Below are 18916 nucleotides of genomic sequence, written 5' to 3' on the forward strand. Positions count from 1 at the left end.
GGCTTTCCAACAATGTATACTATTTGATAAATGTCAAAGGTATACCATCTTTAAAATATTCATTCATCAATTTCAATATTCATACTGTTCGTGAATGAAGTCTAAAAACTCAAGTATAAAACTTGCATTATCACATGCTTCACAATCAATTGAAAATCTATTTCACATTGAATTCAATTTCAAGCATCTTTGCATCTTTGAAGAGATGATGTCTTGCAAATTTCTTTTCTCTATCATTCGTCTTCTTAGGATAATCATTCCTACTCATTACTTGAAATTTTTAATTTCTTGGATAGTACTAACTTGCATACTTCAAGTAATTATATCTTTATCTCTTTGGGGATAATTTCACCAAGGTTTCTTCCCTTATCCTTTCCTTAGGGAAATGATAGTCAAAACAAGATTTGTATAAAATATCCTTGAGAGATACTAACTTCAATGATCAAGGTTTAATCTAGCCAATAAAAGCTTACCTTGATAGCTAGACACATGCAAGATCTACATCTTGACAAAAATTCATAAGCAATCATTCATGTATTGCCCTCTTGCTTGGCATGAATGTTTATCCATAATTAGAAAATCTTCTTTGCTTTCACAAAGCTATAGCTCAAATAAAATTTTATTTTAAAAAAATACCCAAAATAAAGATTAATCAACTCTTCTATAATTAAGTTATGTTGCGTATCATCATCTTCTTGATATAAGCCAGATTTCTTATCATATAGTCTCCTATGTAAGAATGTTAATACTTATTTATCTTTCCCTTTTATTGAACTTGCAAATGGGGCCAATAATACTTTCATTGCCATCCTTTACTAAATATATATATGGCCAAGTCAAACTTAATCGCATCATCTTACATCTCGAATGTAAATCATAAAAGTTTTTCTAACTATCCTTGACAATAGAAATCATAAGATCTTCTAGCTATCTTTTCCTTTTCGAATCATATTTTAGGAATATCGAAAGATCTTATCTTTAAAATTCAAAACAAACTGAATCTAATTAATTCAAGCTTTAATATAACCAAAAAGCCATCATGCCCTCTTGCTTAGCATGAATGTCATTAAAGTATAATCTTAAAGTTTTTGCTTCACCATTAGTGACTTATAATGCTCAAAAGAGAGTATAGATCCCCATGAGATCTTACTTGTACCTTTATATATTCTCTATACCAACTCTATGAGTCTAATCATTTTTAAACATTTTTAGTAAGAAAGCTACTAAATCTTCCAAGCAATAATTGCTAACAATTCAACTAAATCTTTCATCAAGCTAGCCAAATCTTGACTCTTAAAAATAAAACTTCAAGCTATGCTTGTGTTTAGATTAAAGGAAAGGAAATCTTTTCCTATCTTCAAGAATTTGGATATCATTATTCCACCAATTCCTACTTGTTAGGAGTACTATAAGTCTATTCTTGCACAACAATCTTGAAAATAAATTGAACAATTGATTCTTGAAAAGATAATCTGTACCTCTTGGGCTGGTAGTTTCACATCAACTAGAGATGATAGATTCTTGTGGAATAGATTGAAAAATTAAAAATGGCTTATAAAAAATAGCCAGCTGACTATTTGCTTAGTCTTGTTGTATCTAAGCTTCACTTAATTCAAGATAGAGTTAAAACTTTCTTTATAAGAAAAAGTGCCGCAAGATATCTCTTTCAAATTCGTAGTGCGAGCACTCATGCAATAAAATCTTGCTTCTAAAAAATGCCGTTACCATTCTCTTCTCAATTTTTACTTTAAGCGCTTGTTGGTTAGACAAATATTGAGATTTCTCAAAATATCAATTATCACTTCCCAAAATTGAAGCTTACCAAAATAAAATGCAATGCATACTTACCGATATATTACCAATCGAATCGGTAAAACATCTCAAAACAAAAGTCTGTAGAGTCCGGTTCACAGACATCAACAACACTTTCTCTCCTTGTAGGAATTTACAAGGGTTAACAAATAACAAATTTCACAAGCATGGAATAATTAACTTCATAAAGTTTTTGAAACATTTGAAAGAAGTTCGCATATACTTCCTCAAAAACTTGAAATGTCGAAACTGATCGTCAAGATCGAAGGAGTAAAATCTTGGTGCACTCTGCTTTTCAAATATCTTGACAATGCATTTGTCATTAGTACAACAAGAAATTTAAAAACTATTATTTGAAATCAATTGTAGTCCTCAAGTCATAAATGTTGGATATTCTCCTTTGATCAAGTATTGTAAGTAGCAGTACCAAAAATTGAAATGAGGAGAGCTTCCAATAATCGGCTTCAAAAGTGCTAGTCAATTACTCCATTTGTAGAAGAAATAGAAAGAAAGAAGGAGAAGTAGAGGAGGGGTAAGAGGGTTGATAAGTTCCTGGAAGTTTGTGATAACTTATCACCTTCTTCTTCACAAACTCACGTTTTCTCTCTCTTGATATGTTGAGATTCACTCCAGCTCTTCTAGACCACTTCAAGCTTCATGCTTTTGGGAATATCTTATCAATGCCTTAGCTAAGACTCCCATCAAATCTTGTAGCACTTAGTGAAGATTTTGATTGTTAGCAAAGTTTAAGTGGGCAAAAAACTAAGATACTGAGCCAGACATAACTGAATTTGATGGAGAATTGAGAGAGAGGGAGATTAAAAAACATCCTCTCACGTAGCCTTCTCTTCAAAAACTTGGAAAGAGCTATTCAGCTCCATTCTTCATCAAATCTTCCTCTCTAGTTTTGTTAGGAGAGTTTGAATGGGCAAAAAGCTAAGCTATTGAGCCAGACAGAAATGAATTTGGTGAAGAATTGGGAAAGAAAGGTAGAAAACTTCTTCAATGATTTCTCCTTGATGAGCATTTTTGAACCCGCTGACTCTGCTCAAAATTAGCCCGAACGAGCTGGGGGAATGGATTCGGAGGGTCTGAAAACCCTGCAACCAACTTAAGAAGTCATTGGGTCGCCAAAATTTTGCGGGCTACTCTCCCTTGATTCCCCGTGGCTGTTCATGATAGGATGAGTTATTTGGAATGAATTTCTTTTACAGAACCTTCATCGCGACCAAATCTAAGAAAGCCAACTATGCGAAGTTGTCATCAAGCAAAGAGGAGAATGCCAATAGCAAAATTTACCGAGAGCCGTAGAAATAGACTTTACCACCTTAGCACATGATTATAAAAGGTCACCATATGAGTTGACATATTTTTTTTAAATCAAACCTAACCACTTGGGAGTGGCTATGCAATGACCTAGGGCAGGTATTGAGAATGTTTATTTGAATAATATCTACTCATGACATATTGTTAAACTCATCTCATACTCAAGATTTTGATAGGTTTACTTTTTGTAACAGCACACTATACCACCTTAAGTAGCAATATATGAACTAAGGGGAGGTGATGATCTTTCCTTTTGTAATTCCCATCTTACCACCTTCTAGTAGCCAAACATGTCATGGCTCCAATGGGAGGTGTCGAGAGTTTTGGTGCCATGAGCACATGGCAACTCCTATAAAAGAGAGGTCACTTTCATGCAACAATGTAGTGCAAGCTCTCAAGTGTCTTTATGAGTATTATTCACAATCTTATAGGAGTTTTAGGCACACTTGAGGTACCCATGTTTTATCTTGAGATCCCATCCCTTGCATTTTTTAGTGACCCCTAGGATAAGACTTGGCCTAAAAATGAAACTAGGAATATGGTCCATGGACCACATTGTAATAACATCATTTGGCTATGAACCATTGTAATAACACCATTTTGGCTATGAACCAAGTATACCATTCCACTTTCTTATGTCCACTTCCTATGAGTGAACTCAATGATAAATCAATGTCCAATAGTAAGTATTGTAGGTTGTGTCCATAAGTAGCTGTTGAGGGACTGTGTGAATCTGCTTAGCGAATGTAATCATGATGACCATAGTAGAAGGGGAGTAGGAAGGGAGGCAGAAAAGAGGCAAGAGATGAGGCGGGGGGGGGGAGATCGAGAAGATGGCGAGGAGGGAGGCGGAGGGGGAGGCAGGCAAGGAGGTGTAGGTGGTGGAGGGATGGAGGTGGGAGGGCGGCAAAGAAGAGGCAGAGAAGGAGACAGAGTGGAGGCAAGAGATGGCAAGAGGAGTGGAGGTGATGGAATGAGGGGGATGGAGGCAAGAGATGGCAAAGGAAGGAGGAGGCGGAAGATGGCCGGGGAGGGGAGGGGGGACAGGCAACAAAATATTATTTCATGTTCTGACATTCCCCAAAATTTTTCCTTTTTTTAAATTTCCTCAACGTTACGTTGCCCCTTTGGCCATTGGTTGAGAGCTATTTTTTGTTTTGGCCAAAAGGCCTCAAAATGAGCTCCCTTTTTTCCTAATGAAAGACTAAAGAGTGGAAATCCAAATCTCTCAAGAACTTAAATTGATTCTAATGAGTTGAAAGCCAAATCTCCTAGTGCCAATGCACACACGCTCCAAGATGTAGGGCTGGTGGGGCAGATTTTTAAGGCCACACACAAAAATAAAACTAGAGTGAAGCGGAGTTCAAAGTCGCACAAATATGTTAAATGGGACCTTCATTATTTTCAGCACAAATGCACCATTTTGGCCTAATCCAATCAGCTCCCTCTGTGCAATCTTGTGCCGACCCCTAGAACCTTAAAAACTCGACAAGGAAACTGAAGAACCAATTTATAGATGCCAAATAAGGCTTGACAAAGTCAAGTACAAACTTTGAGGCTCCACATAAAGCTCTACTGGAAGATCTTAAATGGCAAAGGCAAGCGTACAATCTTTGTTGTCAGGTTTTTCTTTTTTTCACATGTATAATTAGCCTTTCATCACACGAACTGCGCACCTAGTGCGCATTTTTTGGTGCGTGTGCACTAGCCCTCATAGAACTTCAATTTGTTCTACATATAGGTCCCTCTAAATCCTCACTCAATCTAGCTAGAGCCTTGTGGTACAAATGTTCTTTTATTGAAACTAGCATGGGGCAAATTACAAGGACACTGCACGTCATTGAGGAATCTTGGTGATGTAGATCTTGCCCATGGCAACAAGGTGGACGAGAACAAACTCACCGAGCTCATGCGTCCTTGTAAAGTGGTGCTGCAAACTTTCCTTATGTGTGCATATTGTGGGCGTGTTAAGAGGACATGCTCCTCTGTCTCCATTGCTCCCAAGCCATATAGCTGACATATTGTTTTTTCTCTTACAACGTCGCTCCATGAGAGAGTGTGACCAAGTGCGGTTGGATGAGTGAGACGACTCCTTGTGTTGGTAATGTATTTCCTAGCATTGTCTTCTTCCTGAGAGTATGTGACCCAGTAGCATGGATTGATGTGCACACAATAGTACTCATCTTTAGCCCTTTTCTTGGTGATTACCAATAGAGCTTGGTGGAATGCCTCCTCATGTTGCCCATTTGGTGATGCATCTAGGTACAAGGCTACATCCCATCTTTGAAGCCAACGTTTGATGTCATGCATCCATCCTAATGATAACATTACTAATGAGAGAGAGAGAGAGAGAGAGAGAGAGGAGGAAGAAGAAGAAGAAGTGACTAACACAAGATAAAAATCAATCAAAATACAGTAACAAAAAAACAACAATCTATACAACAATAGAAACCATCAAAATCACATAGACATGAACGAGGAAGGTAATCTAACCGAAAGAGGGGGGACAAACTTATCTTTTAGGCATTATGCAAACCTATCAAGATTTTGAAATTTAAGGGCATTAAAGAATGGAGTTACTAAACATAGCAGCTATTGTGCCCACTGGTTAAGGTATAGGCACATGGGAAAATCATTGATGATCATCAAAGAAGCAGGAGGATAGAACCGTGAGGAGTGACCTTGGAGCTTAGTGTGATGTTCCACTATAATTCAAGCATGTGATGTGAAGGATGGTGTAGAAGTTACAACAATGGTGGACTGTTATGTTCCATTATAATTCGAACATGTGAGGGATAAAGGGCCTCACTTGGTGTATAGAGATGGGGAGGGTTTTTTTGTATAGGGCGAAACCAGGAAGACGATAATTCAAACATGTGAGGATAAACTCGATATGGATTTCAAGGATGATGATGATGATGTAGAAGCTAGAGCAATGGTGGATTGAAAGGTGAGGAGGGGGGGAAGAACAAAGAGGCTACGATTGGCTTCAAGATGCTTCGAGAAGTTCTACTCACCAACAGCTTTCTCTCCCCCTTGAACCTCTTTTCTTTGAAATTCTTAGTGTCCCCCATGGCTCTCCTTTGTTCACTTTGCTTCGTCTTCTTCTGTGGCAGGATATCCCTGGTTTCTACCATCCGGAGATGTGGAGCGCGCATTCCGTGTTGATGTGATGGTGGAGCTGTAAAGAAAGAATGAAAGCAAGAGTTTCAGTAGCGAAGCTCAGACAGATCTGCACGCAGCGTCGTTGCTGGCAGGCAGTACGCCACGTCTGGTCTTGGGCACCTGGATGCGCCTATGAATCGACTGGTGGCTGCCTTGGCAGTGGATTAAAACCATGTCGAGTTGTCGTTTGGCAAGAGCCTAAATTACCTCATCCCCGCCCATCCTTTTCTGTATTCGTTTTCACTTTCCTATATTTGCCTACACCTCGCTCCAGACGCATCTGTCTTGCACATCAAGGGAACACTAGCTTCAGCGGCCCCAGGCTTGTGATCTTTTAGCGATGGGCCACGCCCCTACGTTCGACAACGGTGCATTCGACCAGGTTCTTAACGGCTTGCGAAAATCGTCCAAAGAGATCCCCTTTTCTTTGCTCTACGACGCTAAAGGTTCTAGCATATATGAGGAAATCGTGGAACTGGAAGAGTATTACCCGTATGCAGCGGAGAGCATACTTCTGACGCTCAACGCGGATCGTATAGCTTCCACCATCCCACCAGGGAGCCTTGTTGTAGAGTTGGGCTGCGGAAGCGCAACTAAGAGTGCGTATCTGCTCAATTCTCTCCACGCTTGCCATGGGAGGTTTGTTTCTTTATTCTGCAATAACAATGTCCAATAGAATCGCTAGCAGAAATTTGCGTTTACGTTGTCTTCCTATTTGTTTTGATTAGTACTTGCATTGTTTTTTAGGTGCCAATATGTTGGTATAGATGTGTCCGAAAGTGCTCTGAACCAAGCTTATACGAATCTACTGCGAAAAGTGCACGGATTAAGTCCCTCGAGTGTACATCTGTTTAAGGGCGAGTATTTGGAAGCGCTCAAACAAGTTAGAGACAGATTCCCAGATGAGATATTCTGCTTGTTGTGGCTGGGGAGCAGCGTAGGCAATCTTTCACAATTGCAAGCTATATCGTTCATGAAGGAGGTGCGAAACACGATCGGTCCAAGATGTTCGTTTTTCCTCTGCACAGGTACAAAGTCTTACAACAGTTACATAGAAAGGTTATTATTAGCTCCTTTACATCACCTGTAGCTTTCCCGTCTACAGCATGCTTGCATCGTTTTACATCACCTGTAGATTTGTCGTCATTAGTTACGCTTTTCTTAACGCTAGTTATTTTTGTAATCTTTTCCTTCCATCAGACACGTGGAAGGATAAGATCACGCTGTATCGAGCGTATTGCGACACGAAAGGTGTAACAGAAAGGTTTATAAAGAATGGGATGACAAATGCCTTGGCTTTAGTGGGTCACGTTGCCAGCCCAGAGGAACAGGATTCTTGGCTTTACGACGTGCAGGTCGACGAGAAACTCAGACGTGTGGAAATGTGGCTCATTTTCCCCAACTCCCTTCACATTGAGGAGCATAAGATCCATATAAGGTACTTTGCTTTCGGTGCGTTGTATTTATATGATTATTTTGTGTGTAGTCACGTGGAGATAACCGTCCGGTTTTGGACTGTGTAGATCAGGTGAGCGAGTTCTGGTGGAATTCTCTCGAAAATTTCGTATTGAGGACGTCCAAGAGCTGGCTACCAAGTCACATTTTTACATCCAAGACGCTTGGAGAAATCAGATGTATGGATGCCAAATGCTTCATTCTCCGTTACAAGCTCTGCTTTGTTGCTGGGACGATACGGATGCACTGTTCGAAAGAATCCCCGATTGGGGAGCACAGCCGATCGATCTTCGTCACCCCTTCTGTTTCTACTAGTAAGGATTAATCATCCATTTGGCATTCATAAGTTTGCAGGCCTTTGCACCAATATCTCGGCATATTAGCAAAGCAGCGCCTTTTCTTTACATATTAACTCTTTTCCTTGTTTTCCTTCAGTGGACACATAAGCGCCTTCATAAAACTAAAGTTGCTGTCTAGCGAAGAGGCTACAGAACTGGATGTCATGTTCTCAAGGGGCATGGATCCCGTCGTGCTAGACCCCAAGCAGTGCCATAATCACCCGGAAGCTCCTGCTGATTGGCCTTCGCGCGAACGTATTTCTGCATACGTCAGGAGCGTGAGATTATCAGCGATGGAAGCGGTGAAGAGAGGCGACGTGTCCATGCGTCTGATTTGTTTTGCGCTGGAACATGAGCGCATGCATCAGGAGACGCTAGCATATATGCTAGCCCAGCAAACCAAAGCAACGTTTGAGAAAGCGTTGGGCGCGCGCATACAGGCGGATTCAGCGGAGGCATGGCATGAGCTCACGAAGGCCCGATTGATCAACAAAGACGGGCCGGTCCGCAACGAACCCAACGTCCTGATTCCTGCAGGGAAGGTGCGACTGGGCTGCGACCCGAGCGAAGACAAATTCGTCTGGGACAACGAGCAGCCGGCGATGGAAGCGGAGGTAAGGGAGGCGTTTCTGGTGAGCGCAAAGCCAGTGAGCATGAGGGAGTACATGGAGTTCGTGGTGGAAGGGGGGTACGAGAGGGGGGAGCTATGGGAGGCGGAGGATTACGAGCTGGTGAAGGAGAAGGGGTACAGGTGGCCAGCGACATGGACGAGGGGGGGGGGGGGGGAGTGGTACGTGCATGGGGAGGGGGGGAGCAGGAGGTGGGAGGAAGCGGAGGGGGAGGCGGTGTATGTGAGCTTATCGGAGGCGGAAGCGTACTGCAGATGGGCGGGGGGAGGGAGGAGGGTGATGAGCGAGGAGGAGTATGCGAGGGTGGTGGAGGAGCAGGATGGACGGAAGGTGGCGGAGGAAGATGACGAAAATGGACGGAAGTTGACGGAAAATGGACGGAAGTTGGCGGTCGAGGGGCTGAGAGACGGAGGCTGGGAGTGGACGAGCACGAAATTCATGCCGTTCGAGGGTTTCAAGGCGATGACGGAATATGAAGAGTATTCGACGGATTTCTTCGACGGAAGGCATTACGTGCTCAAGGGCGCGTCTACGGCCACTCATCCGGCGCTGCGGCGGGACTCGTTTCGCAACTTCTATCAGCGCCAGTATCGCTATGTTTTTGCAAAGTTCCGTTGCTGCTCTTCCGCCACCCCCATAGCCATAGCTACGTGAATTACTCCGTATGTGTTGTTCCGCCACCTCCATAGCCATATCTGCTTCAACTCCGTAAGTTTTTGTAGTTGTTGCTTAGCCATCTCCATAGCCATATCTACTTGAACTCTCCTCCATAGCCATATCTGCTTCAACTCTCCATAGCCATATCTGCTACTCTCCATAGCCATATCTCCTCCTCCTCCAACTGCCATCGCCTTCCTCCTTCCAACTACCTTCGCTTCCAACCTTGCCTGCCGCTCTTCCTGCCCCCCGCCCCGCCCCCTAATTCCTCCAATGGAATCCTTCTCCCCTCGCCAATCGCCCTACGCCCATTCACTCCTCCTACAATTCTTTAACCGTTTTAGAATTCTATCGTTGTTTCTTTCATCCTACCTTCCCGGAGCCTATCCTCTTCTTCCTCCTCCTCCTCCTTCCTGAACCGTTTCTGCTCCCGTTTCCTCCTCCCCCCCCTCCTCCTCCTCCTTCCCACTACGATCGCTTCCAAGTTCCAACATTACCTGCCGCTCGTGCCAACTCCCCCGTTGCCACTCGGCCTAAATAAAAGTTTTAGGATCTTTACGAACGAGTGTTCCGTGCTACATGTGCATGGTGTGCACACCCATGCTGTACGTACACACATGGTATGTTTAATCAAAGTGCCACGTTTGACTATTCTAAAGATGAAAATAGAAGGCCTTTAATCCTACGACCAAAGCTGAAGTTTAAGTATTCTAAAGATTGAAAATAGAAAAACTTTTAAGGCCTTTAAAACTTAGTGTATATCAGCAGCTGCTTGGATTACATATGAATCACCCCCATACAAGAGGTGTCACTATATCCTTGCTGACCCAAATCATAGGAGCCACCATCTAGGTACTCTTCATCTGCCTGGCATAAGGACAGATATAGGACTCCAAAAATGACAGCTTTTGAGCTCAACAAATGAGGGGGAAAGCATCCTTTTATCATGATTTTTCCTGCGAACTCCAAAGGAAGTTTCACCTGCATTAAACAACCTGTTCCTTTTTCTGCTTTTGGTATAGTTGCAAAAGGCTTCCCTAATGTACTCAATCCATTTCTGTGTCTTCCCCATCTTCATCTTCTTCAAGATCGTATAGTAATGCTCGTCGCTGGCCAGCAAAAATACAAGCCAGGCCTCTCGATGCTGAAAAGTAAACGCCAACCTTTTTTTGTCAGTTGTCTCAAAGGGACATGAGAATCATTAATTAATTCAAGTCCAAATTGCTTTTCAAAGGCTAGACAACTGTTTCATCACCAACTGTAAGCTGCTCAGATTCTACACATATTTGTTGGCAACGTTCCAACTGATGTTTTCATGAGAACCCTAGCGGATGCAAGTTTCAAGTGGCAGTCATATAGGATACGGTGACTCCCAGTCATAAAAGGATGCAGTTAAAGTGACTACGTTTTTATCAATAGCAAATAGAAGACTTTCTACCAATATCAGCACAATCAAATCCGTTAGCCAGAGGTAGATGAATACTTCATATCTGTGAAATCTGATGAGAGTGCAGCAGCAACTCCATCCCATTCCTTCAGGTGTGAGAAGTCACACCTGTTGGTTCGCAGACTGGGTTCACAGACTGGCATGAGGTGGCAACACACACCATCTCATTGATTCACACTTGCTACTGCTTTGATTTAGGACCATGTTTGTTAACTCTCAACTGATGAATATTTTGTATTTCGTTTGCCTTATGCGTGGATTGAAATATACCTTGGGCATGTATTTCACAGAGGTCTGGGATTTACATTCAAAATTCCTCCCACTTTCACTTTCTTTATCAGTTTCTCAGTGTGACCAAACTAAATTGCATTTGCCTGGTCATAGGCAGCACTTGCACATGGATATTAGGGACTGATTTCCATTACTGGTAAATGAACAAAAAGGGAAAACGTTTTAGTTGTGAAAACAGGGGATACAAATTTTACCACTGACTGCCAATGGGGATACCGCATCTGAATATGAAAGTAGGCGGGCCCGCCCATCTCTGAGACCAATATCAACTACTGCGCCCTGCAATTGAATGAGACTCTGAACAAACTCAGTAATTTCACATGAAATGCTCACTTAAGTGAAACACGGCTTGAAAATGAGATATTCCGTATCCGGACAATAAACGAACAGCCACGCTAACGCAAGCAGAGTCGAAGGAAAAACTTATCAAGATAACAAATCGAAGGAAAAACTTGTCAACATGCATGCAATTTTCTTACAATGCTGCTTTCAATGCAGCACATCACGATATTAAATTTTAAAACCACTCCCTCACCCTGCATCTAAAGGTTTTATTGGTTTTGTCCAAAGAAATAACATCTTACACTTGTCTCCTTGTAATAAGGGTTTCAACCAATTATCCTGCCCATCAACATGTCCATGAACCACAAATTCCCACTGCATAGCACGTTGACCATGCCCAACATGTGCAATTTGTGGGCACCTTTAGTGGCAAGTCCATGAGTTGGTTCAACCCGTATGGATTAGCCCAATAAATACCAATTATGAGGAACTAAAGATAGCATTCCTACATCGGTTCTGTAAGCAGAAAACTCCGAATGACATTCGTAGGAAGTTACGAGAGTTGCACTAGAAAAAATTGATGGTGGAGGATTACGTGCACAACTTCCAAAATCTCAACGCACGGTTAGTTGTGGAGGAAAGACCCACAACCGAGACATTGGCAGAATATTTCTGTAAGGGTTTACGGAAAGAAACCCATAGTGCAGTAAGCGGATTGGAAATCCATGCCAAAATGGTTTCAATGACCTGGTAGATGCTGAGAAAGATCAGAAAGAAGGTGTGGATCATTCCAAATTAGATCCAAGGAGGATGACTCTGATAGTGGTTCAGACTCAAATACAGATGAATATGGTAGTGATACGGATGAAGATATGGAATCAGATAGTGACGAATCTAAGGCTCTTGCTGAGTACATAAAGAGCTCGATAGCTCAAGCAAAATCAAATACAAAACATGTCATATCTTATCAAATCATGTCATGTCATATCATGTACTATCTGAAAGTAGGAAGAGAGCTGGAACTGGGACTAGAACTCAGAATCCGAAACCCAGCATTGTGGTGTCTTATCTATGAGCGGCGAAAATGTCTCGGATCTGTGTCTATCTCGCCGTCTCACGCTGTGGTGTCGGAGGGGGACGTAGTCTCCTCGATCTCTAAGCCCGCTAAGCTATGTTCAGAGTGACCCCTCATCTCGGGAGAGAGAAAGAAAGAAAGGTGTATTAATATCTTCAAGAGACCTCACGGGCCTATGAGACAAGATACAAAATATATATAACCCATACAAGCCACTGTGGGCTGAAGCAAAGGGCTCACTATGGCCCTTGCTGAGTGCTAAGTGCTAAAACTGCAAAAAGCTAGTACAAAATATAGTAGGAAAAAGAGCAATCAAGTATTGCTCAGAACTAGAGCTCCAAGTACATGTGCAGGCTTTATATAACCCGGCTCCCTGATGGCCCTCTGATGTGATGCAAAGATCTCACGTATCTGTGTCTGTCGTGATGTCTCCTGCGATGGCCCTCTAATGTGATGCAAAGATCTCATGTATATGTGTCTGTCGAGCTGTCTCCTGCGGTGGCGGGGGGTGCGCTCTCTTGGATCTCTATATCCAATGGGCTACATCGAGAGTAATGCCTCGTCTCTGGCAGTCGAGCCACATCCCAGTGATGGGTCTCACTCCTGATCCATAGTGCTCTCGTCTCCTCAAGCTCCCTCCCCTCGATTTCATTTGGTGTTGGCTCGGATGTGAAAATCAATGACGTGTGTCTGTGCTCGGTCTAGCTCGATATCCTAAGGCATCAACTGTAGCTGATCTCTAGCATGCCGCACAAGGGAATCTCTGTGTCTCCACATCCCAATCAGGTAGAGCCCAATAAAAACCTAGTCGGGGAAATGTATCAGTCATGTGAGTGCTCTAAAGCCGAGCCTCTCCTAAAAGAGACAATGGTATCGCCCTCGGATGTCATAGTAGGCCAGACAGACACATTGAAGATGCTCCTCTATCTCGACCTCCCCCATCGTGCATAGTCTACAAACCCGCTGCTCTCTAGGTATGCTGGCCGCTCTCCAAGCCTCGTATCCGCCACTGGTAGGACGAGACTCTCTAGGTATGCCATCCACTCTCCCAGCCTCAATCCGCAACTAGTGGGACGAGACTCGTATCTGTCCGATAGCAATCCGCAAGGCGTGTGAGACTCTCCTATCCTCGAGGTACTAGGGCTTGATGATGAGACCATGCTCCGATATCAAAAAGTTGTCATGATAGAACTGGGTCTTGGTGGGGAACTCATGATCCCCCTCCCAAGCCCGAGATATATGTGAAGCTGGAGAAGGTCTAACCGTGTGAAGCGAGAGAGAGAAAGAGAGAGAGAGAGAGAGAGAGAGAGAGAGAGAGAGAGAGAGTTTATTAAAGTCTTCGGAAAACTGATGGGTCTATGAGATTGTGAAAAACCTGATACAAGCGAGCTCAGAGGGTGGAGCTACTAAACGAGCATCCACACCAATGCAAAATGCAAAAAAATGCAGAATGGTAGTACTAAGTACTGAGTACAACATAGTCATGTTGGTGGTCAACTACATATCAATCACATCATCATCATCATCATCATCAAGACATCAAGAGTGGATGAGGCATTGGAAGCATGAAGTCAGCGATAGAGTGATGTCGACCACTCGAGGGTGCAGTCCTGTGACGTCTCCTGGTCATCGCTCTACGCCTAACAAGGGCTACAGTAACACATGTCGACCGTGCTCCGACGCGAAACATGGAGGGAATATCCCCAAGTGTAATATGTGCGTCCGTCCTCTGTCTGAGCTGTCGAGTCACTGGCTCTGGGTCCTGATCATGTCGAGGTCTCCTCTCGGGGGAGTCCAGGTGATATGGTTGAAAGAACTCTGTGATAGTGCTCTGAGAGAGGTCTGCCAAGGAAGAGGGCAGCTCCTGTCTCCGTGATCGAAGTATCCTCTTGCGGTGCTAGACTACCTCATGAATGAAGCCTACCAAGCATCTCTGATTTGGATAGAAGAGAAATTGGGACAAAACCCCATAGCTATCTATGAAGAGGCAGTAGAAACGCCCTCGGATCTCATAGTAAACAAGACACCTGAAGATGAAGTGCTCCTCTGTCTCAACCTCCTACATGTCACATAATGTGCATAAGCGCCTCTTCTTGGGTAGGCGCTTTGCTCTGCCACTCTCGATACAAAGTCTAAGTGAAGAGACCCGGAACTGCCCAATAGAGATTCTCAATGAGTGGGATAAGTGGATCTGCGTGTATCCTGGTGGGTCAATGAAACCCTCCTTTGTGATATGTAAACAATGATCTATGTAGAAGCTAAGCTTCACTGGGAGTTTGCTCGGTCCCAACCAGGTCCGGAATGTGTGTAGCTATAAGAGATCTTCACGGATTACCTAATTGACATCGTGTGACATGAGAGGAGAAAACGGAGCGTCCATACTGTACTGGAAGGGAGGGAGTCTCCCCATGCGGAGCCCCAGTCTCTCAAACCATCTCTCTGTGCATGCATACCAGCATCTCTAGTCACCCCCTACTCAGAGTGTCATAGAGGAAGACGATGCTAGCCATGGCAGCCTGCTACGTCCAAAAGAGTAATCCTGATACTCCCTAACTCGGTACAGATATGTGATAACCTGAAATGCAGCATCTAGATGTAATGGAGATGACCCAAACTCAGCTTGAATGATCTGGTGAGGAACGGATGGCTTACTGTGAATCATCCATGATAGCATGAGAACTTGTAGCCGTTCCACCCGCGCCCACTCTGTATCCCATAAGTCTAGCCTCCAACGAGAGCTGCCATACATTCCCGATGGACGGCCCAAGGAGTCAAAGAGCAGCCCCTTGGTCTGTGGATCCTGAAAGTGCGAGCGGAAGCACTGCCTCTCTAGTCTCGCCAATGAAGCGTATCCTTTGCCCAAGCGTGCCTATATCGTGGGTCTCATAGTGAAGATGGGTCCGGAGTAACAACCCCAAGGTACGTGTATGATGAAACTATCTCAACAGGTGACCCGTCAAACGTGAACTGCTCCTGGCGCATGACAACTCGAGATGTATTGAAGATCATAACCTTGGTTTTACCTAGGTTGACCTTCAGATCATGAGACTCACAAAAGGACTGAAGTGCGTCAAGGTGTCTCTGGAGTCCCTATGCAGAGGAAGATAGAAGAGCCACGTCATCTACATAAAGCAATATCTGGATCAACGTGCCAGCAAGAGAGCAACCATCCCCTCCTAGTGTCTGCATCACTGTCTCGAGCTTGTCTATGTAAAGGCCAAACAGGGTAGGTGATAAAGGACACTCCTGTTTAACCCCAATAGTGCTCATGATCTCGTCTGTCCACCCAGATCCTGCTCGGACCTTGCCTATGACACTCTCGTAAAGTGCCATGCCAGCCCAAATGATCTCTTAGTCATAACCCAAATCCTATAGGCATCGTATGAGGCGGGCTCTCGGGACTATGTCAAACGCCTTGCAGAAATCCACAAAGCAACAGTAAACCCTCTACTTCGGGAGAGAGAGGTAATAACACCTATGAGACAAAGTACAATATCAAAGTGACACACGCTCATACAAGCCACTATGGGCTAGGGCAAAGAGCTCACTAAGGCCATTTGCTGAGAAAACTAAACTAAACTTTAAATCCAAAACGCAAACTCAAAGTCCAGAGCTAGACACAAAAATGGCTAAAATCAAACTGAGAAATCGAGTCAGAAGTCATAGCCAAAGAAAGAAAGAAAGAAAGATGTATTAACGTCTACAAGAGGCCTCACGGGCCTATGAGACAAAGTACAAGCCAAAAAGTAACTCATACAAGCCACAGAGGGCTGAAGCAAAGGGTTCACTAAGACCCTTGCTGAAAGCTAAAGTGCTAAAATGCTAAACTAGTGAATCAAGTGTCTACTAGAGTAACAAAAGCAAAATAACAAAGAAAGTATCAAGTGCTCAGAGCTAGCACTCCGAGTACATGCTCAAGTTCCATATGACAGCGGATATTACTGATCACTAGAATCTTTTTTGTTCAATGCGGCAAGGTTGTCCCCTCAGTGTGTTATCTTATGCCATCGCCACTCATCCAATGCTACAATATATGAATCATTTGGTAGATACAGGTGCTTTGCATGGTCTAGAGATACATGAGAACTGTCAGTGGTGGCACCAAAGGTCAATATATATTTGGGCTTCCAAGCTTCCACTACAGCAAAAATTCTTTTCGTGGCCAGTTTTACTTGGAGTGCTCCCGTTTGGACTGCTTTTGGCTCGTCGTCACATTGCCCCTGCCACTTGTCGGCGTCGTCTATCCTCATGGGAGTCTATACTCCATATCTTTTAGCAATGCCACGGATCTTATGCTTCCTTGCTCATGCTACGCAAAAGTCTTCTAGCTCGTTTTCCTGGTGCTTGCTTTGACAAGAGATTGTGGCTGTTTGGTTTTCATCTAGTAAGACACGGATATGATCTACTTTTTTATTGGGTTCGCACTATGAACTCTATGGAAGGACCGTAACTATAAATATCAATTTTTCTGGTCATCTTTGAAGCAATCGTTTTATGGTTGCCTACATGCTCATGACCTAGATTATCCTGCCTTCTTGTCATATAATGAAATCTTCTGATACTTGTAACTGGCTGTCCCTTTTCTTGGGACTGTTCTTTGTAATAAAATGACAACTGGATTTCACCCCAAAAATGTGTGTATGCGGGGGCCACGAAGGCCCTACATAGATTGACAAAATGATAATACACTTTAGTCTCCCAACTATCACTGCCTTCCAAGAGCACTGAATGGTTATACTTTAAAATTGTGCTAATGGCCATAAGAGCAGTAGCTTGTGAATGCCTGCATTTCTTTTTCCTCTATTTGTTATGCTTTGATGTTGGAGGTGGTGGCCTCACCCCTCATTGGTATTGGAGCATGGTTCATTTGAGGGGGGCCGTGTGCATTTGACACGTGGAATTTGATGGGAATTAATCCATAATCACAAATATATGGAAGGGGATCTTGAATATATAGCCTCTAAACCCCTCTCTCTCTCATCCCTCCCGGGACTTTTTGGGAGGAGAGAGAGGTTATGCGTAGCTAGGAGGCGGGGGAGTGGGACCCCCCCATACTCGGCACTACCATGGACACGTGGCAGCCATGCAGGCTGCCCACATGGTATCAGAGCAGAAAAGATTCTGCAGACTGTGCGCACGATTCGCATGCACGTGGCATGTGGCATCGGCGACATTGGCGGCGGCGTGCATATTGACGTCGGACTGTTTGTGCCTTTATTGCACTGTTGTGACGGCGGCGGCTTCTTGATTGCAGTTTAACTCCCCGTGGACTTGGATACAAGCCACCCATGTAGGCTGATCTTTGTTGCTACGTGGACTTTGATTTGTCTCACATGCCTTGTTTGGTTGGCCCCTCCTTGCTTTAGTTGGGGGTCACCTTTGGTTTGTTCAGTTGTACCTCAGGGTTTGTCCACAAGGGGGCGTTGGAGGTGGACGATTCACCCTTCCTTGGCATTGGAGCATGGTTCATTTGGGGATTGGGGGGAGGGGGGGGGGGGCGCGTGCATTTGACACATGGAATTTGATGGGAATTAATTCCATAATTACAAATGTATTGAAGGGGGACTTGAATATATAGGCCCTTAACCCCTCTCTCTCTCATCCCTCCCAGGACTTTTTGGGAGGAGAGAGAGGTTATGGGTGGCTAGGAGGTAGGGGAGTGGGACCCCCCATACTCCATGCTACCATGGATCCACCTGGCAGCCATGCAGGCTGCCCACATTTGGTTTACTTGTGCTATACTACCTGAACGTATTAAGCAAGAGTGCTTAGCAGAGAAGCAAACATGTATATGTACAAGGTTTTTCTTCATCATATGGGCACGATAAAGAGTCGGGACAAGAGAGAAGACAGAATAGATAAAAAGGACAAAGTCGGGGGAAGAGTTTACCCACACTAGGCTACCATCACAAGTGGCTAAAGGCCCGACCATAGCAGCCCATGAAGATTAAATTAGCATCTACAAAGTGTAGGACTGCTTTTAAGGCAGGAAATGCACAGAGAGCTTCAACTATATACATCTGTAAGATTGAATTCCATATCAAAAGAAGCAGTATTCAACAAGCCCTTCGAGGTAATAAAATGCTATGCACATTGCATGCTTCCACAAAAGAAACGTAAAGAGCTTACCATGGACACACACATGTTCACCAAATCCAGTTCATTTATGACGGGCATCTTTGTGATTTTCATGAAAGGAAGGTGGTCTGTTTGCAGGAGCATCAGCCAAGCCTGTCCAGATGTATCTTTACCTGTCAATCCCATTTTACCGAGCAGAAGAACAAGCTGCTTTTCCTGCTCATAAGTGAAGGTTATCCATCAGAGAAGAAAACTTTAAGAACAGGGCCTTCTTCCTTGCAAACAATATAGATCTTAGATCCAAATATGAACACCAAAACCTGTTTCTAAATCCCATAGCCCTTATTTAAAAACTGAGATT

The 18916-nt window shown here is 43.7% G+C and overlaps 2 protein-coding genes across 4 annotated transcripts in view; one reads left to right on the forward strand and one right to left on the reverse strand.

Annotated features, from left to right (window-relative positions):
- The first annotated feature begins 6293 nt into the window (after window positions 1–6293).
- Window positions 6294–10052, forward strand: LOC147886752 (ergothioneine biosynthesis protein A-like). Its single transcript, XM_087395030.1, has 5 exons — window positions 6294–6942; window positions 7051–7331; window positions 7504–7741; window positions 7827–8072; window positions 8194–10052. Exons 1-5 carry the CDS (start codon window positions 6644–6646, stop codon window positions 9377–9379), a joined length of 2250 nt encoding a protein of 749 aa, XP_087251156.1. The 5' UTR covers window positions 6294–6643; the 3' UTR covers window positions 9380–10052.
- An 80-nt stretch (window positions 10053–10132) lies between these two features.
- Window positions 10133–18916, reverse strand: part of APC4 (Transducin/WD40 repeat-like superfamily protein) — a 128768-nt gene continuing 119984 nt past the window's right edge. The window contains exons 17-19 of one of the 3 annotated variants that reach the window (XM_087395642.1): window positions 18607–18771; window positions 11315–11399; window positions 10279–10526 (exon numbers count right to left, since the gene is read on the reverse strand). In XM_087395642.1, the coding sequence (XP_087251768.1) occupies window positions 10429–10526; window positions 11315–11399; window positions 18607–18771 (348 nt within the window). In that variant the 3' untranslated portion in view covers window positions 10279–10428. Of the gene's footprint in view, window positions 10527–11314; window positions 11400–18606; window positions 18772–18916 lie in introns of those variants that run through there. The other 2 variants (XM_087395641.1, XM_087395643.1) reach the window with 2 other exon arrangements.

The sequence above is a fragment of the Dipteris shenzhenensis genome, chromosome 24 (genome assembly GCF_047967505.1).
Source record: "Dipteris shenzhenensis isolate YYH24624 ecotype China chromosome 24, Dip_SZ_1.0, whole genome shotgun sequence".
In the NCBI taxonomy this organism is placed as follows: Eukaryota; Viridiplantae; Streptophyta; class Polypodiopsida; order Gleicheniales; family Dipteridaceae; genus Dipteris; species Dipteris shenzhenensis.

Bases quoted from the DNA above. Each gene is read 5' to 3' on its own strand.
- LOC147886752 (XM_087395030.1), top strand. From the start codon at position 6,644: ATGGGCCACGCCCCTACGTTCGACAACGGTGCATTCGACCAGGTTCTT. The intron at 7,332-7,503 runs GTACAAAGTCTT...TCCTTCCATCAG, and splicing joins TTCGTTTTTCCTCTGCACAG to ACACGTGGAAGGATAAGATC. The intron at 8,073-8,193 runs GTAAGGATTAAT...GTTTTCCTTCAG, and splicing joins CACCCCTTCTGTTTCTACTA to TGGACACATAAGCGCCTTCA.